The sequence below is a fragment of the Marmota monax genome, unplaced genomic scaffold, assembly GCF_021218885.2.
Source record: "Marmota monax isolate L192 unplaced genomic scaffold, Marmota_monax_Labrador192_F-V1.1 WCK01_AAM20220418_F8-fsc00007, whole genome shotgun sequence".
NCBI classification, from domain to species: domain Eukaryota; kingdom Metazoa; phylum Chordata; class Mammalia; order Rodentia; family Sciuridae; genus Marmota; species Marmota monax.
Window position 1 is genome coordinate 28837675 of NW_026692781.1, and position 25568 is coordinate 28863242.

The 25568-nt window shown below is 36.4% G+C and overlaps 1 protein-coding gene across 4 annotated transcripts in view; it reads left to right on the forward strand.

Annotated features, from left to right (window-relative positions):
* Positions 1-25568, forward strand: part of Ccdc150 (coiled-coil domain containing 150) — a 127588-nt gene that overhangs the window by 18750 nt on the left and 83270 nt on the right. For all 4 annotated transcript variants that reach the window (XM_046447626.2, XM_058580343.1, XM_058580342.1 and 1 more), the window contains exons 6-13: positions 6411-6527; positions 7737-7866; positions 11128-11171; positions 13153-13245; positions 15077-15184; positions 15685-15809; positions 16064-16241; positions 16795-16863. In XM_046447626.2, the coding sequence (XP_046303582.1) occupies positions 6411-6527; positions 7737-7866; positions 11128-11171; positions 13153-13245; positions 15077-15184; positions 15685-15809; positions 16064-16241; positions 16795-16863 (864 nt within the window). The remainder of the gene's footprint in view (positions 1-6410; positions 6528-7736; positions 7867-11127; positions 11172-13152; positions 13246-15076; positions 15185-15684; positions 15810-16063; positions 16242-16794; positions 16864-25568) is intronic.

Here is a 25568-nt window from a genome sequence, read left to right on the forward strand (position 1 = left end):
GTCCCACCAGCAATGTACAAGTGTACCCTTTTCCTCACATCCTCGCCAGCACTTGTTGTTGTTTGACTTCCTAATGGCTGCCAATCTTACTGGAGTGAGATGGTATCTTAGGGTGGTTTTGATTTGCATTTCTCTGACTGCTAGAGATGGTGAGCATTTTTTCATGTACTTGTTGATTGATTGTATGTCCTCCTCTGAGAAGTGTCTGTTCAGGTCCTTGGCCCATTTGTTGATTGGGTTGTTTGTTATCTTATTGTCTAATTTTTTGAATTCTTTGTATACTCTGGATATTAGGGCTCTATCTGAAGTGTGAGGAGTAAAGATTTGTTCCCAGGATGTAGGCTTCCTATTTACCTCTCTTATTGTTTCTTTTGCTGTGAAAAAACTTTTTAGTTTGAGTAAGTCCCATTTGTTGATTCTAGTTATTAACTTTTGTGCTATGGGTGTCCTATTGAGGAATTTGGAGCCCGACCCCACAGTATGTAGATCGTAGCCAACTTTTTTTCTTCTATCAGACGGCATGTCTCTGATTTGATATCAAGCTCCTTGATCCATTTTGAGTTAACTTTTGTGCATGGCGAGAGAAAGGGATTCAGTTTCATTTTGTTGCATATGGATTTCCAGTTTTCCCAGCACCATTTGTTGAAGATGCTATCCTTCCTCCATTGCATGCCTTTAGCCCCTTTATCAAATATAAGATAGTTGTAGTTTTGTGGATTGGTTTCTGTGTCCTCTATTCTGTACCATTGGTCTACCCGCCTGTTTTGGTACCGGTACCATGCTGTTTTTGTTACTATTGCTCTGTAGTATAGTTTGAAGTCTGGTATCGCTATACCGCCTGATTCACACTTCCTGCTTAGCATTGTTTTTGCTATTCTGGGTCTTTTATTTTTCCATATGAATTTCATGATTGCTTTCTCTATTTCTACAAGAAGTGCCGTTGTGATTTTGATTGGCGTTTCATTAAACCTATAGAGAACTTTTGGTAATATCGCCATTTTGATGATGTTAGTTCTGCCTATCCATGAACAGGGTATATTTTTCCATCTTCTAAGATCTTCTTCTATTTCTCTCTTTAGGGTTCTGTAGTTTTCATTGTATAAGTCTTTCACCTCTTTTGTTAGGTTGATTCCCAAGTATTTTATTTTTTTTGAGGATATTGTGAATGGAGTGGTTGTCCTCATTTCCATTTCAGAGGATTTGTCGCTGATATACAGGAATGCCTTTGATTTATGCGTGTTGATTTTATATCCTGCCACTTTGCTGAATTCATTTATTAGCTCTAATAGTTTCTTTGTAGACCCTTTTGGGTCTGCTAGGTATAGAATCATGTCACCTGCAAATAGTGATAATTTAAGTTCTTCTTTTCCTATTTTTATGCCTTTAATTTCTTTCGTCTGTCTAATTGGTCTGGCCAGTGTTTCGAGAACTATGTATAACAGAAGTGGTGAGAGAGGGCATCCCTGTCTTGTTCCAGATTTTAGAGGGAATGCCTTCAATTTTTCTCCATTCAGAATGATGCTAGCCTGAGGCTTAGCATAGATTGCTTTTATAATATTGAGGTATGTTCCTGTTATCCCTAGTTTTTCTAGAGTTTTGAACATAAAGGGATGCTGTACTTTGTCGAATGCTTTTTCCGCATCTATCGAGATGATCATATGGTTCTTATTTTTAAGTCTATTGATGTGAATAACATTTATTGATTTCCGTATATTGAACCAGCCTTGCATCCCAGGGATGAATCCTACTTGATCATGGTGCAGAATTTTTTTGTCATGTTTTTGTATCCGATTCGCCAGAATTTTATTGAGGATTTTTGCATCTAGGTTCATTAGAGATATTGGTCTGTAGTTTTCTTTCTTTGAAGTGTCTTTGTCTGGTTTAGGTATCAGGGTGATGTTGGCCTCGTAGAATGAATTTGGAAGTTCTCCCTCTTTTTCTATTTCCTGAAGTAGCTTGAAAAGTATTGGTATTAGTTCCTCTTTAAAGGTTTTGTAAAACTCTGCTGTATACCCATCCGGTCCTGGGCTTTTCTTAGTTGGTAGTCTTTTGATGGTTTCTTCTATTTCCTCAATTGATATTGGTCTGTTTAGGTTGTCTATATCCTCCTGACTCAATCTGGGCAGATCATATGACTTAAGAAATTTATCTATGCCTTCACTATCTTCTAATTTATTGGAGTATAAGGATTCAAAATAATTTTTGATTATTTCTGTATTTCTGAAGTGTCTGTTGTGATATTGCCTTTTTCATTCCGTATGTTAGTAATTTGAGTTCTCTCTCTTCTTCTCTTCGCTAGCATGGCTAAGGGTCTGTCGATTTTGTTTATTTTTTCAAAGAACCAACTTTTAGTTTTGTCAATTTTTTCAATTGTTTCTTTTGTTTCGATTTCATTAATTTCAGCTCTGATTTTAATTATTTCTTGCCTTCTACTTCTTTTGCTGTTGTTTTGCTCTTCTTTTTCTAGGATTTTGAGATGAAGTATGAGATCATTTATTTGTTGGTTTTTTCTTTTTTTAAGGAATGAACTCCAAGCAATGAATTTTCCTCTTAGAACTGCTTTCAATGTGTCCCATAGATTCCGATATGTTGTGTCTGTGTTTTCATTTATCTCTAAGAATTTTTTAATTTCCTCCTTGATGTCTTCTATAACCCATTGATCATTCAGTTGCCTATTGTTCATTCTCCAAGTGATGTATGCTTTTTCCTTCCTTCTTTTATCGTTGATTTTCAGTTTCATTCCATTGTGATCAGATAAGATGCATGGTATTATCTCTACTCCTTTATATTGTCTAAGAGTTTCCCTGTGACATAATATATGATCTATTTTTGAGAAGGATCCATATTGTTGGGTCTTGTTTTGTGATCCATTCTACTAGCCTGTGTCTCTTAATTGGTGAGTTTAAGCCATTAACATTCAGGGTTATTATTGAGATATGGGTTGTTCTTCCAGCCATATTTGTTTATTTCTGTTACTAAACATAGTTTGTTTTCCTCTTTGATTATTTTCCCCTCCTTTACTGTCCTACCTCCCACTGTTGGTTTTCATTGTTATTTTCCATTTCCTCTTCCTGTAATGTTTTGCCAAGGATGTTTTGAAGAGATGGTTTTCTAGCTGCGAATTCTTTAAACTTTTGTTTATCGTGGAAGGTTTTAATTTCATCTTCCATCCTGAAGCTTAATTTCGCTGGATACACAATTCTTGGTTGGAACCCATTTTCTTTCAGTGTTTGAAATATGTTATTCCAGGATTTTCTAGCTTTCAGAGTCTGTGTTGAAATGTCAGCTGTTATCCTGATTGGCTTACCCCTAAATGTAATCTGCTTCCTTTCTCTTGTAGCTTTTAAAATTCTCTCCTTATTCTGTATGTTGGACATCTTCATTATAATGTGTCTAGGTGTGGATCTCTTATGATTTTGCTGGGCCTGTTCTGGGCGCGGGTGATGGCTCTGCTCTGCTCCTACTCCAATTGGGGTGACGTGCCTACCACCCCGGCCGGCCGCTCGGCCTGTTCCACCGATCGGTCGCAGGTCTGCCTAACTTTTGGGCACGGGTGGCGGCTCTGCTCTGCCCCTACTCCAATTGGGGTGTCGTGCCTACCACGCCGGCAGGTCACTGGGCCTGTTCTGGGCACGGGCGGCGGCTCTGCTCTGCCCCTACTCCAATTGGGGTGACGTGTGTACCACGCCGGCAGGCCACCGGGCCTGATCCGCCGGTTGGTTGCAGGTCTGCCTACCCTGCAGGCGCGAGCGGCAGCTCTGTTCTGTCCCTCCTCCAATTGGTGTGACTTGTCTACCATACCCGCGGACCGCTGGGCCTGTTCTGGGCGCGGGCAAAGGCTCTCCTCTGCTCCTACTCCAATTGGGATGACGTGCCTACCACCCCGGCCGGCTGCTGGGCCTGTTCCACAGGTCGGTCGCAGGTCTGCCTACCTCGTGGGCACGGGCGACGGCTCTGCTCTGCCCCTACTTCAAATGGGGTGACGTGTCTGTCGCGCCGGCAGGCCGCTGGGCCTGTTCCGCTGGTCGGTCGCAGGTCTGCCCACCTCTCGGGCACGGGTGGCGGCTCTGCTCTGCCCCTACTCCAATTGGGGTGTGGTGACTACCACGCCGGGAGGTCGCTGGGCCTGTTCTGGGCGCGGGCGGCGGCTCTGCTCTGCCCCTACTCCAATTGGGGTGACGTGTGTACCACGCCAGCAGGCCTCTGGGCCTGATCGGCCGGTCTGTCGCAGGTCTGCCTACCTTGCAGGCGCGGGCGGCGGCTCTGCCCTGCCCCTCCTACCACGCCCGCGGACTACTGGGCCTGTCCTGCCGGTCGGTCTCAGGATTGCCCACCTTGCAGGCGCAGGTGGCGGCTCCGCTCCACCCCCACTCCAATTGGGGTCACATGACCACCACGCCGTCGAGCCGCTGGGCCTGCTCCGGGCGCGGGCAGCGGCCCCGCTCCTTCCCTCTGTCTCGATGACAAAGCGAGAAAGACTCGGGTGTCTGTGACTCACCCTCCCTACCAGGAGACCAACTGTTTCTGTCGTGCTGGTATTGATGAAGTTCTCTCCTCTGCCGCTTTCTGATTACATCAGATCTCTGCCATGTTGGTATCCCATGAGAATGGCAGCATTTCGTTCCCTTTGCTGGGTAACCAAAGCAACGGGTGAGTCCTGACCGGCCCTCACAAGCCCCATCTCAGTCCCGTTGCCACTGCCCACAAAGGCTCGGTTGGTATTTACCTCCACAGTACTCAGCAGGACCTGGACCGAGAAGCAGTTTCCGTGGGCTCTTTAGCCCTGGGCCAGAGCAGTTCCGGGAGCCGGAACTCGGCCGCTCCGTGCTCGGTGCATGCTCTGATAAGAGCAGGCTCCAAGAAGCGGTTTCCGCGGGCTATTTAGCACTGAGCCTTAGTAATTTGTCTGCAAGCCGCAGGCGAATGGCAACCTGAAATTACTCGTTCTATGGCTGAATGAGCTGCGATCAATCGAAAACAACTTCTTGTATTTATTCTTCTATGAAGTGCCTGTTCAGTTCTTTTGCCCATTTATTAATTAGGTTATCTGGTGTTTTTTTATTGTTTTTTTGAGTTCTTTATATATCCTGGAGATTAATGCTCTATCTGAGGTACAGGTGGTGAAGATTTTTTCCCATTCTGTAGGTTCTCTCTTCATGTTCTTGATTGTTTCCTTTGTTGTGTAGAAACTTTTTAGTTTGATAGCAGCCCATTTATTAATTCTTGATTTTACTTCTTGTGCTTTTTGAGAAAATTGGTTCCTAGGCTGATATGATAGAGAGTTATGTCCCAAGCATTTTGAATGAGGAATACTGCACCTGTGTTACAGAGAATACAGATGAACAGCCAGGGAACAGATGCATAGGCAAGGCATGTGAGAAATGAGGTAGAGCTTCTGAGCTCTCTCCCAGCACCCCCTCTAGTCACCTGCAGGTGTTCAGGTATCTGTAAGCTCTTAAAACTTGGCTCTCTTGAGTTTTTGTTGAGGCTTCATTACTTAGGCATGTTTTATTACACCATTGGTCACTAATGATCAACTCAACCTTCAGCCCCCTCACCTTCCCAGAGGCTGGCAGGTAGGACCAAAGTTTCTAAATCACTGATCATGCCTTTCTGACCAGCCTCTATGCTGAAGCTATGTAGGGGACCCCAGCCACAGTCATCTCATAATCATGTCATAACATATGAAAGATGCCCTTACCTGGAGATCCTAAAGGTTTTAGTAGCTGCATGCCAAGAGCCAGGAGCAGAGACCAAATATAATATATATCTTATGTCACAATACCACAGTGCACAGGTTCTCAATGAGTGTCAGTCTTGTCTTCTCCTTAAAAGTTGCTACATTATTTAGACCTTTAAATTACAAAATAATTGAAATAGCTTTTAGAGGCATGGCTATAGTACAATAGATTAAAATATATAAAAGTATCAAAATATGAGAAAATAAGAGTTGACAAAAATTCAGAAAATTCAGAAATAATATGTTACTGAAATCTGGTATTTGTGTTTTTTAAACTTTTTTTATTACAATCCATTGCAGGACATGAATTGCATACATGCAACATTCCATGAAGCAATACTTATCCTTACTACTTGGCTGTGTGCTCTAATTTCTTTCCATTCTGCTCTACTATTTTCCTTTTCCTAAGTGCTGCTTCCAGCTTCCTCTATTGGGTCTTAACAGGCAATTTGGAAAACAGACTTAACAGTATGAAGATGAGAGCAACCCAGTTTGACTGTTTCCTAGAAAGCCATCCATCAGGGAGAAACCAGCATGTTTCTGAGTAGTCATAAATGAAAGAAGAACATTTGGGGATGGGATAACATGTCTGGGAAACTTTTCATGGTAACTTTGCTGTTCATTAGATATATGTTCAATTGGTCTTGCTAACTGCAGTATTGTTCTATAGCTAAGGAGACAACTGGCTCAGGAGAAGCACTTCAGGGAATCTCTTGAGAAATCTGAATCAGTCATGCTACTCAAAATACAGGAAATGGGATCAACAGTGGAAGAAGAACGGAAACAGGTAGATTTCTTCTCCTTATTTATATTAGGGAAATAAAAAAAAGAAAAACTGATAACTTCATCAATAAACTTTTTATTTTGCTAATTTCTTCTAGATTTATTGTTTAGTTTTCTTTAGTGACCTATTAGCATTCTTAGTATGATTTTTAAAAAATTAGTGCAAAATAAGAAAGGACTCTAATATTATGTATTGTAATACTCTTCATTTATGAATGAAGCACCAGAGAAATTAATTTGTTTCAGGTATTATAGAGGTGAACTCCTAACTCCTGGTACAATATCTTTCTTCTACACCAAGCAGTCTTTACTACAGGCATTGATTTTGAAAGGCATTGCCCTGGGCTATGTATATGATCTGGATAGAAAATAAAGACTAACCTGAACTAACAATGTTAACATTCAAAGAATGTTAATAAGTAAAACAATCAAGAATGTATTTACACTGCTGATTTCATTTATAATTTTAACACAATATTTTTGCCTTCATTGTAGTATTTGAAATATCTATATGTAAGTTAGAATACTTTAAATTCTAACTACCCAGGGCAATTGTATTTTCATATTTAATACCCATAATTAGATTATATAATTTTTAATATTTTAACCAATGACTGCCATTAACAGCAGAATTATTAAAAGGATTCTACTTAAGGAATTTAGAAATGGTTCTTTTTTGCTGTAACTTTTACTGCCTGTGTGATAGTCATTAGCCACTTAAGCTATTTAAATTCAATTCCTCACTCTGGCCACATTGTACCTGCTCATTAGCCTCTTGTGGCTAGTGACTATTGTGTTGAAGAATGCACAGAAGTTCTATTGGACAGCTCTGTTATAAGGCACTGCATTCTGTTGAGTGGTTTTTTGGGGGGGCATGGGGGACCGTACTGGGTATTAAACACACGAGCGCTATACCACTGAGATTTATCCCCAATCCTTCTTATTTGTTTGTTTTATTTTGAGAAAGCGTCTCATAAGTTGCTAAGGCTGTTCTTGAGTTTGGGATCCTCCTGTTTCAGCCTCCCCAATCACTGGGTAACAGAAATAAGCCACCATGCCCAGCTTCTGTTGAGATTTTAACTGTGACAACATATTAAATACTCCTCTTTTCTCTTCAGTGACATTGAGGTTGGAAATTCTGCCTTCCACAAGTTCTATAAGGTCATTTATTAGAAATCTTAACAGAAAATGAGTTTTTCTTTTACAATTTCAGGTGCACATTTTGCAGCAAAACTGTGTTGCCTTACGCAGTTCTATACAGGCCACCCAAGAACTACTGGCACAGGAGCAACAGAAAAAAGAAGAGTTGGAGATGGCTATCTCACAGCTCAAGTCTGATCTAAGTATGAACATAGATGCTAGAAGTCACACTTTTGTTAGTACTTTGAGATTTCATGCAAAAACTCCTATGATCCCAAATTCTTGAAGTAGCCAGTGTTACTGGCATTTCCCACAGTTCTGTATGTAAGTAACTGCTGATTTCTTTTCTATCTATAACACTGAAACAAAAATCAATGTTGGTAATAAAATTAGCACCCTATTTGTTGTAAACTATTCTTTTACATTATTTTCCCTTCTTATTTAAGTGTTTGGGTACTTGGGAACATTTGGTTTCCAGATATTTAGATTGAATACTGGATAATAAAATATTAATAAGGAAATAAGTCTGTTCTTGCTAACTACAGATTCTGTCAATTCCTCATGTCAAACTCTCCATTCTTCAGGTTATCAATATGTTTTGGTTAACCTATATTTGTAGAGATGGGTAGTTGTCAGATACTTAAATAGTATTTAGACTGTTTCCCTCATTTTATAGAGATGAGTGACACAGCTGGTAAATGGAAGAGCCTAGATTTGATCCTGAGTATAGGTACTCAATCATGCTGCTTCTAACTCATCAGCTCTTTGTCTTACCACTTTGTTAATATGTCATTGTAAAGCAATTTTTAAGTAGTTTCAACTATAGAAATCATGAAGAGTCATGTGTATCATGGTTTTTACAAAAATTATTTAATACTCAAAGCTAGCCACGGCTGTTCAAAATTATTTGAACAAAGAAATGGCAAAGCGAAGCCTAAACCTGGATCTTTTAACCCTTTAAGTCCCGTATTCCATCTGTTGCACCTTCTCTGCTCCCTTGCTGTATTGGGGCAAGGGAATAGCATAAAGGAAATGAAAATTATAAAAAATAAAACAAAGAGTAATCTGATCAATGTTTTGATTTTTCTAGTTCCACTTTGTGTGTGTGTGTGTGTGTGTGTGTGTGTTACTGGGAATTGAACCCATGGGCATTGTACATGTTAGGCAAGTGCTCTACCACTGAGCTACATCCCTATCTCTCTTTTCTTTTTTTTTTAAGATGGGGTCTCATTAAGTTGCCAAGGCTGGCCTTGAACTTGCAAGCCTCTTGTTTTCACCCTTCGGAGTAGCTGGGATTATGGGCATGTGCCACTATGCCCACCATTTGATTTACTCTTTTTAGTGGAAAATAACTTTCCTTAAAGTTGTTAGGTAATGAATTACTATATGAAGTTCTCTGACAATGGCCCAAGAAAACCTTCTGTCTTCTTATAATCATGTGCCTACAAAAATGTATGTTGCATTTTATGATGCTTCCATATTATCTCAGTTGAGCCTTACAGCAGTCTTTTCAGAAAGATAAGAAAATATACCTATTACACAGAAGAATAAAAAGATCAGAGAGACTGAACCCAATAACACAGCAAATAGAATAGCTGACACTAAACTGCAGATCTTTCTTTTAGTTGGCTATCTTATTGAGGTTTTTTAAAAATGTTACTTTCACATTGGTTAATGCTTTATTGTTTAATTTTGTAAAGAATATGTGAAAACCATTAAAAAAAGGAAGGTTCAAACAATGGTAATTCATACTAACATGAGGAAAATATGAATATAGTATGAATATCAATTATGTGCTGAATTTTTAATTATAGACTTTTTACTATAAGTAATTTTATTACTTTAAGGTACAAATAGTTATTCTAACTGGATTAATAAAAATGCCTTTAAATATTTTCAATGAATTTTAAAATGTAATTTTTTAACTTCATGTAGTAACAAAAATTTATATACCTGTTACTTAAAGTGATTAAATTGTTCTCCCAAGATAAACACTCCTCTGTCATTCTTTGATTAGTAGAACTTTCAAAATAGGTCATATAGTCTATCTTTTTGATTCTTCACACATTTTAATTAGAGTTTAATGAGTTATGGATTTATGTATTCAAAGAGTATGGTTTTTATAAGGTATATCCTATATAAAATGTCAGTTTTCATAATTTTCTGACTTTAGCATTGAAGTAAAAAAAAAACTAAAATATTTTTGGGCAGTGTCTACAAAGTCTAATTACTCTCAGAAAAGTTTGTTTTTGGTAACTGGTGATTGAACCCAGGGACGCTATACCACTGAGCCACATCCCAACCCCTTTTTATTTTTTATTTTGAGACAGGGTTTTGCTAGATTGCTTAGGGCCTCACTAAGTTGCTGAGGTGGCCCTTAAACTTGTAATCCTCCTGCCTCAGCCTCTCAAGACCCTGGGTTTACAGGGATGCACCACCACACAGGTGAAAGTTTATATCTTTTGACTAAAGTGTATAATGCCAAACTGTTCCCCAATTTTCTGCTTTTTACTTTCTTTTTATTGCCTATGCTCCTGAGTGGTTTCAAATGTCTTTCCCCCCCACATAAAATCCCTTCTGAGCTCCAGACTCGTATCTTTTTATTTTATTTTTTGAGGTGGTAGACATTGAACCCAGGTCCTTGTTCATACCAGAGAAGCACTCTACTGCTAAGCTACATTCCCAGCCCTTTTAAAAATTTTTATTTTGAGATAGAGTCTTTCTAAGTTGCCCAGGCTTGCCTTGAACTTTCTGCCTTAACTTCCTGAGTATCTGGTATTATAGTTGTGTACCATCATACCTTGTTAGACCAGTATCTTACTGCCAACTAAACATGTATATTTGAATGCTCTTCAGATGCATCAGAGCATATGGAAAACTTAAGAGTTTATTCATTTTTACCCATTCTAGCCTCTAAACATTCTCTTTGCCCTGTATTTCATAGTTGACGGGTCCTGCATCCCAAGTTCGAATGCGATAGATTCTCCTTGACTCCTCTATTGCATTTACCCTACTGATAACCACCAAGTCCTGACAGTCCTCTTTGTTTACTGTTTCATAAGTCCATTTTTCCTCTGCAGCCCTGTTGTTATCCTAAGAGAGCCAGCTCTCACTGTTTTACACTGATCTTCCTGCCTTTATTGAATCTCTCCAACAAAAAACTTCTGTGATCTCTCCAACAAAAAACTTCTGTTCAGCACTCTTCCTGGTTTAACATCCCTCAGACTCATCATCAATGCATTGAGTAGATAAAATGTTGTCTCATTTACCACTGTAAATGACTATAGACTAGTTTATTGATGATTTTATAATAGTTTTTGGCCTATGAAAATCAGAATAGAATCTTTGAATTCTTCTTTCACAAAATATTGATTAAAAAACTTAGTTTCTGAGGAGGAAAAATATCTTGTGTTTTCAGCGTAGTAAGTTATTATTGTCATAATTATATGGATTTTTGTTTTTAGTTTCTAGAGATGACCTCATTTCCAAGTTGGTCGAAGACAATAAGGTAAGTTTTCCTCTGTTTACTAAGTCATATTTTCTCATTCATGTTGTTTTTTACAGTCCTTATTGTTTATCTTAAAAACTTTAGGAAAAAAATTTAGATAAATAAGTTGCATATTCTGGATAATACTAGGTATTAGGAACTAAGTAATCATTTCTTGCAAGTTATTATAGTTTGAAAAGGTGAATTGGGGCTAGGGCTGGGGCTGTAGCTCAGTGGCAGAGCACTTGCTTAGCATGCATGAGGCACTGGGTTTGATCCTCAGCACCACATAAAAATAAAAAACAAATTAAACATAGTCATTCTGTCCATCTACAACTACAAAAATTTTTTTAAAAAAGGTGAATTGGCAAATATGATGAGATATTTGTGGATTTTGCCAATTTATAAACTATTAAAAAATTTCAATGAAATTTAAGAAATATAAATACATAGCAGTGTCAATGTATTCATTTCTACTGAACTGTACTACTAAAAATAGTTATAATGGTAATTTTCATATTTACTTTACCATAACTTTAAAAATATAAACTTTTTTATAGCTTTATTACACTTTGAAATTAATCTCTTGATGATGAGGATCCCATTTGGAAATTTTTTTCTGGTGCTGTCTCATCCTGTGTTGTGTGATGTTTACCTTTCCTGAAATGCTTCTCCTGGAAAAGTAGAAAAGTGTTTTTCTCTGTAGTGAAAAAATTTATACTATGTTCTTTCCCGTTCTACAAGTAGCTGGTAGAGAAAGCCCAACCTACAACTCACATCACTGTCACTCTCCTATCTCAAGAAAACTAGTTTGTGATTACCCCCTTCCAGCCTCCACTTCCAGGTAGTTCTTGATGAAATGTCTCTTAAATAATCCTTGAATGTACACCTTTTAAATTGCAAGAGCTTATTGCTAATAGGAAAAAAAATGCATATGCAATATAAGAAATCTGCAATCATAGAGTAGAACTTTCTTGATATAAGGATATTAGTAATATTTAGGTTATAGTTTAAGGAGTTCTTTCTGATTGGAATCCCATTGTGAGAATAAACTTAACAAATAGTTTTTTTTTAAAAAAAAATAGACCGTATTTTTAGAGCTGTTTTCGGTTTCTAGCAAAATTGATCAGAAGCTATAGAGATTTCCCAGGTACCCTCCTGCCTCTATACATGCCTCCCTTATTATCTACATGCTCTTTGGACTGGTAAATTATTACAAATTGATGACTATATTGACATAGCAAAGTCTGTAATTTACATTAGATTTCACTCTTGTACATTTTATGGATTTAGACAAATGTATGATGACATATATTCACTATTATAGAATCATACAGAGTACTTTCACCGTCCTAAAAATCTTCTGTACTTTATCTATTTATTACCCCTCCCCTTGGAACAGCTGATCTTTTTACTGTCTTCATAGATTTGCCTTTTCAAGAATATCATATAGTTGGAATCATATAGTACATGTAGCCTTTTTAGACTGGCTTCTTTCACTTAGTATTTTAAGTTTTTTAATTATGAATAAAGATGCTATAAATATAGCAATATAAACATAACTATGGGTAGGTTTTTTGTGGACATAAGTTTTCAGCTCTTTTGGGTAAACACCAAGGAGCGTGATTGCTGTATCATATATGGTAATAATAATTTGAGTTTGTAAGAAATTACCAAACTGTCTTCCAAAGTGGCTTTGTCATTTTTCTTTCCAACCAACAATGAATGAGAGTGCCTGTTGCTTTATATCCTTACCAACATTTGGTGCTGTCATTGTTCTGGATTTTTACTATTCTAATAGGTGTATAATAGTATCTTGTAATAAAGAGAAGTTTGGGAGTTGAAAATACTAAGATTTTTAATAATTTGTGTAAGACAAATATACATGTATCTCATTGGAAAACTTGAACAAGTACTGGCCAGAATACAGATAGGTATTTTTATAGAGATATGTATGATATCTTGTACATGTGAAAAAGGGAATTTTTTTTAATTCCAATAGAACATGCAAATGTCTTTCAACAAGGAACATGAAGAAAACACATATTTGAAGTCTGAAATATTATCCCTTCATGAAGCATCAGCAAAAACACAGGTAGATATTCACTGTTTTAAATGTTATTTAATTTTGTTCAATTAAAGAACCAAGGTTAATCTTGATTATATAAATGTATACTATATATATCATCAAACTATTTACTTTCATAAGATCTGTTTCATCTATGATGCATTATCAAAATAACTGTAGTTTTCATTTTGATCTCCAAATTTCTGTGACATAATAATATATAAGATCTATCACTAAATCATGGACTAGTTTACAGTTTGCTTTCTAATTTAGTTGTTAAATATGAATACCTCTCTACAATGAACTTAAAAAAGCATTTCAATGACAAGGGCTAAATATTATACTTTGTATCTTCTATAGCAAATAACACAGTCGGAACTGAACTAATGTTTATTGGATTTTGGAGTTAGGTGTAATCATTCTCAGTGAGGTGGTTGTTCCCAAATTTAGCTGATACTTTATCTATATTAATAAACACATGTACATTTTAGATAATCATCACATATACAGGAAAACTAGAGTTATCACAGAGCCCAAGAAATAGAGTTTATCACTCAGAATAACTTTTATGTTGGTACAATTTGATTACTACAATGTAAGGATCATAGTGTACTGTGCTTTCTTTATAATAAAGAAAATACAAATATGTCTTTATAAAATAATAGCAATATCTACTACCACTTTTCTATACTAATAGTAGTTAACATTTTTTTCTGAACCCATCCCACGTTCTAGGCACAATTATTAGCACCAAATATTTCTAACAAATCATAATTGGTAGAATAGTACTATGAAATAGAAACTATTAGCTACATCATAAGGAAGCTGACACACAAAAAGTACTAATAGTGTAGCTAATAAGTGACAGTTGGAATTTGAGCTCAGGCAATCTGGCTTTAAAGGGGGGAAGAACTATTTTTTCAAGGAGCAAGTGTTCTCCATGTGTCTCACTCCTAGGTATTCCTTGATGAATAGTTTGTACATCTGGTTATGACTTTTAACATGCCTCTTAAAGTGTTCCTAACCACTGTACGGCATAGTACAGTATACTTGCTAGATCATCTTTCATTTATCTTAAACATTTTATTTATTTTTTCCTATTTCTCCTTCAAAGTGATATGCCCTTATCCTTGAAGAACTTATTCATTAAAACACAAGGTCCTTGCCAAATCTACCTTGCAAAAATAGCTCAAAATTCAAAGGAACGTTTTCCATAATATAAATTTCAAAATATGAAAAGATGAGAATTATTAACTAGGGCTGGAGATGTGTAGCTCAGCAATAGAACATTTCTCTAGCATGTATGAGGCCCTGGGTTTGATCCCCAGTAGCAATAAGAATTCTCAACAAATTACATGTCTGATCTGTATCACAAGGTTTTTGTTTCATTCTAAAAGATTAACCTCATCATAGTAAATTCAGTACTATCTTTGGTGGCAAAGGAACTTAGATATTTCATGTTACTAGCTAAATATTTCTGAATGCTCATCATGTAGTGATAGAAATCAATTTAAAAAAGATTATCTGGGTATACATACATTGTAAATTCCATTCTGCAGATGTCTTGCACTAATTGATCAGTGATCAAAATTATGAAAAACAGATAAGTAAATTGCCAGATGCCTTAGTTGCTCCACCTAATCAACAAATCTCTCCTTTTAATTTAGAATTTTTTAGGATTTTGACTCCAGATATTTTAAAATACTCTATAAAGCAGTGAAATATTAATTGGAAATAGGTTAAATAAATTAGAATCACCCATATAGTGAGATACTATGCAATCATTAAAAGTAATGATATATAAGTGAAATAATTTTTTATCGAGGAGATCTGTGACTTGCTGTATATGTTGTCTTAGGTTTCAAATGACCAACTGAGTAGAAAGTGCTCAGAGCTAAGCAGTATGCTTCAGAATGCTACTGTGGAAAATGCCAAGATTATTGCTGACCACCAAGCCATTCTGCAGGTACTCATTTAACACTAGTGAACTTCTGCTAGAAGCAGCAGAAAGCCAACCTAAGAGGTCAGAAAATGTACATTGCCAACTAAATAAATAAAATATTTAAATGATTTCAAAAGTTTATTGAAGTATTATTATTTTTTATTAGTTTCCAGTTTTCATCAGAGGAATGATTTGGCCTTACACTTAGTACTTTTTCATGGTTTCTTTTCAAATATCATAACTTTTAAATAGGTATTGGTGTTAGGAGTTTTACAGAATTTGCAGCAGGCTGGGTAAACAGTGCCTCTTGATTATTGGCTAGTAGAGGTATAAAACTATAGAACTGTAGTCAACTCAGGGTGGAACAATGAGAAAGCTGAGACATTAAATTCTATTAAAAGAGATTTTATTTATGGAGATAAAACTTTTATATTATAAGTTAGTTTGGTATCTTTAATCAGTTATTCTGAAAATATACCCTATTAAATGGCATCTCAACTTATAAAATTACTCCTAACACTCAGGTAGAGCAAAAAATGATGACGCAGACATTTCAAGAACAGAACTTACTGCTGGATGCAGCCCATGCCAGCATCACAAATGAACTATACACAGTTCAGAATGAAAAAACCCAACTCCAAACACATCTGTAAGTAAATTACTGGCAATTTCCTATGTATCTTTCATTCTTGCACTTGAATTTCTTTAATGAAAATGTTTAATTCTGTGATTTCTGGGCCAGCCACAAAGATAAAATAAAGATGCTGCCTTCAACAATAAGTTTTGTTAGAACATTGTGGTAACTGCTCTTAGGCGAGAGTTATGTTCTATAAGAACACTTAATTATTCTATTAAAGCAGAACTCTCATTTAACTTTCATGTCTCCTTGTTCTCTTTGTGCAGGGACCATTTAATCCTTGAGCATAACCAGTGTATCCAGAAAGCACAGGATGCTGAGAAAAGAACAGCTGCACAAAAAGAGCTTCTAGAATCAACTATTACAAGATTGCGAGGTGAACTGGAAGCATCAATACAAGAGAAGAAGTGTCTGCTAGAGGAGAATGAAAGATTTCAGAAAGAGGTAGGGAAAAGCAGATTTATATTACCTCCTGCTTGCAGTGTGATTATACTGTTTTAAAATTCTACTCTAAGTGCAAAAGACATAAAAAGAAAGAAAATTCAGAGCAGGTTTTCTGAGTTGCTCATTAAAGAAATCTTTAGGTGGCTAATCTGTGCATTTTGACATGTGAAGTCATCTGGGCCTAATAGTGCAGTATACCTTATATAGCATCAGTAAATATCAACTAATAATTCACACATCCTCCTGTTAGTTAAGGGGTCAGATTTTAAAAATTTATTTTCCCTGAAGGAGTGGGACAGTGGAGGTTAAGGGAAAGAGCCCTTTTTTCCTAGTTAGGAAGGAATCAGCAGAGTCTGACATGCAGGCGTGTCTTTCTACTTGCAGGGCTCTTTGTGAAGTCTGCTCTGCCTCAGAGACTCCCTGATTGGCCCCTTTTCTGAGAGGATGTGATATCTCTGCAGTGTAGGTATTAACTAATATGCAGGATGTATCTGATATAGAAGAGCCTGTCAACTGCTGTAAAATTGACCCATTTCTTTTCCCCCTTGGGCAGGTTAATAAAACTGAAAAAGAAATAGCACAAGAGAAAAGCAATTGGGAAAAGGAATTAGCTAAAAACAAGGTATTCCACATTTTATTTGTTGATATTTCACTGTATTTCATTTCCTTCTGATTGCTGCCTACCATATCAGCTTATCTTAATTAGGAGATGGGAGATTTTTTGATTACCAAGTTGTAGGGGGAAAGGGAGTCGCAAAACTGATGCCACTTGGAACATTCTAGTCACTATTGCAAAAGGGTGTTTCTGGGGGACCTTTGCTTATTGAACATATAGAGTTTGCTAGTGAGTCTTCACTGCCTCTGGCCTTAGTGTTCCCTGAGTATTTTAGCCAGAAAGTTCCCTGAGAGTGAGCTAATGGGCCTGTAAGAGGCAAAGGGATGATTGCAGACACTGCTGGTTTAAAAAAAGAAAAAACTAATTTAGGGTTCTTAAGTACCTATTAGCACCTGCCACTCTATCTTGGAGGTACCCTTTTCTCTTTCTCTTTTTAAAATTTTTTCAAAAACCTAAGACATAATATTGGTACATCTTTATTGGGTACATTATGGTAATTTAGTACATGTGTACAATGTGTAATGATCAAATCAGGGGAATAAGCACTTCCATTTCTTAAAACATCAATATTTGTACATATCAAGAATGTTGTATTCTTTTTCTCAAAACATTTGGAAATGTATTTGTATTTCTGTGATATCAGTTGTAATGGCTCTTTTTTCATTTGTTTATTTTTTTATTGTTTGTTTCTCTCTTTGCTGGTTAGTGTAGTTAAAGGTGTGTAATTTTTGTCTTTTTGAAATACCAACTCTGATTCGTTAAATTTTGTATGTGTGTTTTTAGTTTTGGTTTTATTTATTTCTGTTCATTATTTCTTCTACTAATTTGGAATTTGATTTTTCTTTTCTAAGTCCTTGAGGTACACTAAAAATTATTTGAAATATTTTTTGATGCATGCATTTATTTATATTCACATATTTATTTATATATATTTATTTATATATTTCTACTTGCTTTTGCTATATCTCAGATTTTGATATGCTTTGATTTTCATTTTTCAAGACATTGATTTCCCATTTAATCTCATCAATTATACTTAAATCATTTAGCAACATATTGTTCAATTTCTAAGTTTTTTTAACTTTCCATTATTCTTGTTGATTTATATGTTTATTCTGTTATAGTCTAAGGAGATACAGAGACAATTTAATTTTTTTTCATTTATTGAGACTTTATTTGTCACCTGCCATGATTTATCCTGGAAAATGTTCCATGTAATGATAAGAAAAATATAATATTCTGCTGCTGTTGGAAAAATATTCTGTAAATGTCTGCTAAGCACATTTGCTCTATAGTATGATTTAACTATGGTTTTTTAATTGATTTTCTGTAAGGTTGATCTGTCTATTGAGGACTGTAGGGTGTAGAAGTACATAACTATTATTATATTGGAGCCTGTCACTCCCTTTATATATAATATTTGTTTTATATTTATATATTTGGGAAGTCTAGTGCATATATATTTACAATTGCTATAACTTCTTGATGAATTCTTTTATGAATATATAATGAATTAATTTTTATACTTTTTAAAACTCTTTTAAATTTTAAAAAATTTGTATGACAACAGAATGCATTTCACTTCATTGTACACAAATGGAGCATAACTTTTTATTTCTCTGATTGTACACTATGCAGTCGCATCATTTGTGCAGGCATACATCTACCTAGGGTAATGACATCATTCTCATTCCGTCATCTTACCTACCCCATGTTCCCCCCCTCCAAGTCTCCTCTTTGCCCAATCCAAAGTTCCTCCATTATTCCCATGCCTCCTCCCCCCATTATGGATCAGCATCTACTTATCAGAGAGAACATTGGCCTTTGGTCTTGGGGGATTGGCTTATTTTGCTTAGCATGATATTCTCCAGCTGTATCCATTTACCTACAATGCCATATTTTCTTCTCTTTTTAAAAAATATTTTTAGTTGTATATGGACTCATTACCTTTATTTGGTTTATTTAGTTTTTTATGTGGTGCTGGGGATTGAACCCAGTGCCTCATGCATTCTAGGCAAGCACTCTACCACTGATCCACAACCCCAGCCCTTTTATTTTCTTTTAATGCTGAGTAATATGGCATTGTGTATATATACCACAGTTTCTTTGTCCATTCATCTATTGAAGGACATCTAGATTGGTTCCACAGATTAATTATTGTGAATTGAGCTGCTATAAACATTGATGTGGGTGTGTTACTATAGTATGCTGATTTTAAGTCGTTTGGGTATAGACTGAGGAGTGGAATAGCTGAGTTGAATGGTGATTGCATTCTAAGTTTTCTAAGGAATCTCCATACTGCTTTCCAGAGTGGTTGCACCAATTTGCAGTAGGCCACCAGCAATGTGTGAGTGTACCTTTTGCCCTACATCCTCGCCAGCACTTATTCTTGCTTGTATTCATGATAATTGCCATTCTGACTGGAGTGAGATGAAATCTTGAGTAATTTTGATTTTATTTCTCTAATTGTTAGAGGTGTTGAACATTTTTTTTCATATATTGGTTGATCAATTGTATATCTTCTTCTGAGAAGTGTCTGTTCAGTTCCTTAGCCCATTTATTGATTGGGTTATTTGCTTTTTTTTTTAATGTAGTGTTAGATGGACAGAATATCTTTATTTTATTTGCTTGTTTTTATGTAGTGTTGAGGATCAAACCCATTGCCTCACACATGAGAGGCAAGCACTTTATCACTGAGCTACAGCCTGAGCCTGGGTTATTTGCTGTTTTGGTGTTAAGTTTTTTGAGTTCTTTATATATCCTGGAAATTAGTGTTTTGTCTAATGTTCGTGTAGGAAAGAAGTTCTCCCACCCTGAGGGCTCTCTCTTTACATTATTGATCATTTCCTTTGCTTAGAAGAAGCTTTTTAGTTTGAATCCATCCCATTTATTGATTCTTGATTTTATCTCTTGCACTTTAGGAGTCTGGTTAAGGAACTCAGGAACTAATCTGACATGATGAAGATTTGGGACTACTTTTTCTTCTGTTAGGCACAGTGTTTCTGGTCTAATTTCTAGGCCCTTTATCCACTTTGAGTTCAGTTTTGTGCATGATGAGAGATAGGGCCTTAATTTAATTTTGCTGAATACGGACTTCCAGTTTTCCCAGCACCATTTGTTGAAGAGGCTATCTTTTCTCCAAGGTATATTTTCAGTGCCTTTGTCTAGTACAAGATAACTGTATTTATCTGGGTTTGTCTCTGTGTCTTTTATTCTGTACCATTGATCTACATGTCTATTTTGGTACCAATACCATGCTGTTTTTGTTACTATAGCTCTGTAGTGTAGTATAAGGTCTGGTATAGTGATGCCACCTGCTCCACTCTTCTTGCTAAGGATTATTTTGGCTATTCTGGGTCTCTTTTCCAAATGAATTTCATGATTGCTTTTTCTGTTTCTATGAGGAATGTTGTTGGGATCTTAATTAGAATTGCATTAAATCTGTATAATACTTTTGGTACTATGGCCATTTCGACAATAATGGCCTATCCAAGAACATGGGAGGTCTTTCCATCTTCTGAGGTCTTATTCAGTTTCTCTCTTTAGTGTTCTGTAGTTTTCATTGTATAGGTCTTTCACCTCTTTTGTTAAATTGATTCCCAAGTTTGTTTGTTGAGATTATTTTGAATTGGGGTGGTTTTCATAATTTCTCTTTCGGAGCTTTCCTCACTGATGTATAGAAATGCATTTGATTTATGGGAATTGATTTTATATCCTGCTACTTTGCTGAATTCATTTATTAATTCTAGAAGTTTTCTGGTGGAATTTTTTTTTGGATCCTCTAAATATGGAATCATGTCATTGGCAAATAATGATAGTTTGAGTTCTTTTGTTCCTATTCATAGCCCTTTCATTTCAATTTTTTAATAGTTTTTGGTTGAAAATCAGCTTCATCTGATGAGTATAACTACCCCTCCTCAGTTTTGGTTTTTGTTTGCATAGTATATCTTTTTCATTTCATTGTGGGTATCTATACCAATGAAGTGAGTTTCTTATAGGCATCATATAGTTGGATCTTGTTTGTTTTTAATCCATTCAGCCAGTCTGTCTTTTGATTGATTAGTTCATTTATATTCAAGGTTATTTTTATGGTTTGGATATTTTTATTATTTTACTTATTTATATTTATGTGGTGCTGAGGATCAAACACAATGCCTCACATTTGCTAGGTAAATGCTCTATTAGTGACCTACAACCCCAACCCTGTGGTTTGAATCTTAAATGTCTTCCCAAAGTTCATGGATTAAAAGCTTGGTACCAACATAATGGTGCTATTGGGAGGTAGTGGAAACTATAGGAAGTTGGGCCTAGTTATAGGAAGTAGGTCACTGGGTGTATGCCTTTTTTTTTTAATTTTTTTATTGTTGGTTGTTCAAAACATTACAAATTTCTTGATATATCATATTTCACACTTTGATTCAAGTGGGTTATGAACTCCCATTTTTACCCCATATACAGATTGCAGAATCACATCAGTTACACATCCATTGATTTACATATTGCCATACTAGTGTCTCTTGTGTTCTGCTGCCTTTCCTATCCTCTACTATCCCCCCTCCCCTCCCATCCCCTCCGCTCCTCTCTTCTCTCTCTACCCCCTCTACTGTCATTCATTTCTCCCCCTTGTATTATTTTTCCCTTTCCCCTCACTTCCTCTTGTATGTACTTTTGTATAACCCTGAGGGTCTCCTTCCATTTCCATGCAATTTCCCTTCTCTCTCCCTTTCCCTCCCACCTCTCATCCCTGTTTAATGTTAATCTTCTCCTGCTCTTCGTCCCTACTCTGTTCTTAGTTACTCCCCTTATATCAAAGAAGACATTTGGCATTTGTTTTTTAGGGATTGGCTAGCTTCACTTAGCATAATCTGCTCTAATGCCATCCATTTCCCTGCAAATTCTATGATTTTGTCATTTTTTAATGCAGAGTAATACTCCATTGTGTATAAATGCCACATTTTTTTTATCCATTCGTCTATTGAAGGGCATCTAGGTTGGTTCCACAGTCTTGCTATTGTGAATTGTGCTGCTATGAACATCGATGTAGCGGTGTCCCTGTAGCATGTTCTTTTTAGGTCTTTAGGGAATAGACCAAGAAGGGGAATAGCTGGGTCAAATGGTGGCTCCATTCCCAGCTTTCCAAGAAATCTCCATACTGCTTTCCAAATTGGCTGCACCAATTTGCAGTCCCACCAGCAATGTACAAGTGCACCCTTTTCCCCACATCCTCGCCAGCACTTGTTGTTGTTACACTTCATAATGACTGCCAATCTTACTGGAGTGAGATGGTATCTTAGGGTGGTTTTGATTTGCATTTCTCTGACTGCTAGAGATGGTGAGCATTTTTTCATGTACTTGTTGATTGATTGTATGTCCTCCTCTGAGAAGTGTCTGTTCAGGTCCTTGGCCCATTTGTTGATTGGGTTGTTTGTTATCTTATTGTCTAATTTTTTGAGTTCTTTGTATACTCTGGATATTAGGGCTCTATCTGAAGTGTGAGGAGTAAAGATTTGTTCCCAGGATGTAGGCTCCCTATTTACCTCTCTTATCGTTTCTTTTGCTGAGAAAAAACTTTTTAGTTTGAGTAAGTCCCATTTGTTGATTCTAGTTATTAACTTTTGTGCTATGGGTGTCCTATTGAGGAATTTGGAGCCCGACCCCACCGTATGTAGATTGTAGCCAACTATTTCTTCTATCAGACGGCGTGTCTCTGATTTAATATCAAGCTCCTTGATCCATTTTGAATTCACTTTTGTGCATGGCGAGAGAAAGGGATTCAGTTTCATTTTGTTGCATATGGATTTCCAGTTTTCCCAGCACCATTTGTTGAAGATGCTATCCTTCCTCCATTGCATGCTTTTAGCCCCTTTATCAAATGTAAGATAGTTGTAGTTTTGTGGATGGGTTTCTGTGTCCTCTATTCTGTACCATTGGTCCACCCGCCTGTTTTGGTACCAGTACCATGCTGTTTTTGTTACTATTGCTCTGTAGTATAGTTTGAAGTCTGGTATCGCTATACCGCCTGATTCACACTTCCTGCTTAGCATTGGTTTTGCTATTCTGGGTCTTTTATTTTTCCATATGAATTTCATGATTGCTTTCTCTATTTCTACAAGAAATGCCATTGGGATTTTGATTGGCATTGCATTAAACCTATAGAGAACTTTTGGTAATATCGCCATTTTGATGATGTTAGTTCTGCCTATCCATGAACAGGGTATATTTTTCCATCTTCTAAGATCTTCTTCTATTTCTCTCTTTAGGGTTCTGTAGTTTTCATTGTATAAGTCTTTCACCTCTTTTGTTAGGTTGATTCCCAAGTATTTTATTTTTTTTGAAGATATTGTGAATGGAGTGGTTGTCCTCATTTCCATTTCAGAGGATTTGTCGCTGATATACAGGAATGCCTTTGATTTATTCGTGTTGATTTTATATCCTGCCACTTTGCTGAATTCATTTATTAGCTCTAATAGTTTCTTTGTAGACCCTTTTGGGTCTGCTAGGTATAGAATCATGTCACTGCAAATAGTGATAATTTAAGTTCTTCTTTTCCTATTTTTATGCCTTTAATTTCTTTCGTCTGTCTAATTGGTCTGGCCAGTGTTTCGAGAACTATGTTGAACAGAAGTGGAGAGAGCGGGCATCCCTGTCTTGTTCCAGATTTTAGAGGGAATGCCTTCAATTTTTCTCCATTCAGAATGATGCTAGCCTGAGGCTTAGCATAAATTGCTTTTACAATATTGAGGTATGTTCCTGTTATCCCTAGTTTTTCTAGAGTTTTGAACATAAAGGGATGCTGTACTTTGTCGAATGCTTTTTCTGCATCTATCGAGATGATCATATGGTTCTTATTTTTAAGTCTATTGATGTGGTGAATAACATTTATTGATTTCCTTATATTGAACCAGCCTTGCATCCCAGGGATGAATCCTACTTGATATGATGCACAATTTTTGTGATATGTTTTTGTATCCGAGTGGCCAGAATTTTATTGAGGATTTTTGCATCTAGGTTCATTAGAGATATTGGTCTGTAGTTTTCTTTCTTTGAAGTGTCTTTGTCTGGTTTAGGTATCAGGGTGATGTTGGCCTCGTAGAATGAATTTGGAAGTTCTCCCTCTTTTTCTATTTCCTGAAGTAGCTTGGAAAGTATTGGTATTAGTTCCTCTTTAAAGGTTTTGTAAAACTCTGCTGTATACCCATCCGGTCCTGGGCTTTTCTTAGTTGGTAGTCTTTTGATGGTTTCTTCTATTTCCTCAATTGATATTGGTCTGTTTAGGTTGTCTATATCCTCCTGACTCAATCTGGGCAGATCATATGACTTAAGAAATTTATCTATGCCTTCACTATCTCCTAATTTATTGGAGTATAAGGATTCAAAATAATTTTTGATTATCTTCTGTATTTCTGAAGTGTCTGTTGTGATATTGCCTTTTTCATCCCGTATGCTAGTAATTTGAGTTCTCTCTCTTCTTCTCTTCGCTAGCATGACTAAGGGTCTGTCGATTTTGGTTTTTTGTTTTTTTTTTTCAAAAAACCAACTTTTAGTTTTGTCAATTTTTTCAATTGTTTCTTTTGTTTCGATTTCATTAATTTCAGCTCTGAGTTTCATTATTTCTTGCCTTCTACTTCTTTTGCTGTTGTTTTGCTCTTCTTTTTCTAGGATTTTGAGATGAAGTATGAGATCATTTATTTGTTGGTTTTTTCTTTTTTTAAGGAATGAACTCCAAGCAATGAATTTTCCTCTTAGAACTGCTTTCAATGTGTCCCATAGATTCCGATATGTTGTGTCTGTGTTTTCATTTATCTCTAAGAATTTTTTAATTTCCTCCTTGATGTCTTCTATAACCCATTGATCATTCAGTAACCTATTGTTCATTCTCCAAGTGATGTATGCTTTTTCCTTCCTTCCTTTTATCGTTGATTTTCAGTTTCATTCCATTATGATCAGATAAGATGCATGGTATTATCTCTACTCCTTTATATTGTCTAAGAGTTGCCCTGTGACATAATATATGATCTATTTTTGAGAAGGATCCATGTGCTGCTGAGAAAAAAGTGTAACTGCTTGATGTTGGGTGGTATATTCTACATATGTCAATTAAGTCTAGGTCATTAATTGTGTTATTGAGTTCTATAGTTTCCTTATTCAACTTTTGTTTGGAAGATCTGTCCAGTGGCGAGAGAGGTGTGTTGAAGTCTCCCATGATTATTGTATGGTGGTCTATTAGACTGTTGAACTTGAGAAGAGTTTGTTTGATGAACATAGCTGCACCATTGTTTGGGGCATATATATTTATGATTGTTATGTCTTGTTGGTGTATGGTTCCCTTAAGCAGTATGTAGTGTCCCTCTTTATCCCTTTTGATTAACTTTGGCTTGAAATCTATTTTATTTGATATGAGTATGGACACTTCTGCTTGTTTCCAAAGTCCATATGAGTGATATGATTTTTCCCAACCTTTCACCTTCAGCCTATGTATGTCTTTTCCTATCAAATGCATCTCCTGTAGGCAGCATATTGTTGGGTCTTGTTTTGTGATCCATTCTACTAGCCTGTGTCTCTTAATTGGTGAGTTTAAGCCATTAACATTTAGGGTTATTATTGAGATATGGGTTGTTCTTCCAGCCATATTTGTTTATTTCTGTTACTAAACATGGTTTGTTTCCCTCTTTGATTATTCCCCCCCCCCCTTTACTGTCCTACCTCCCACT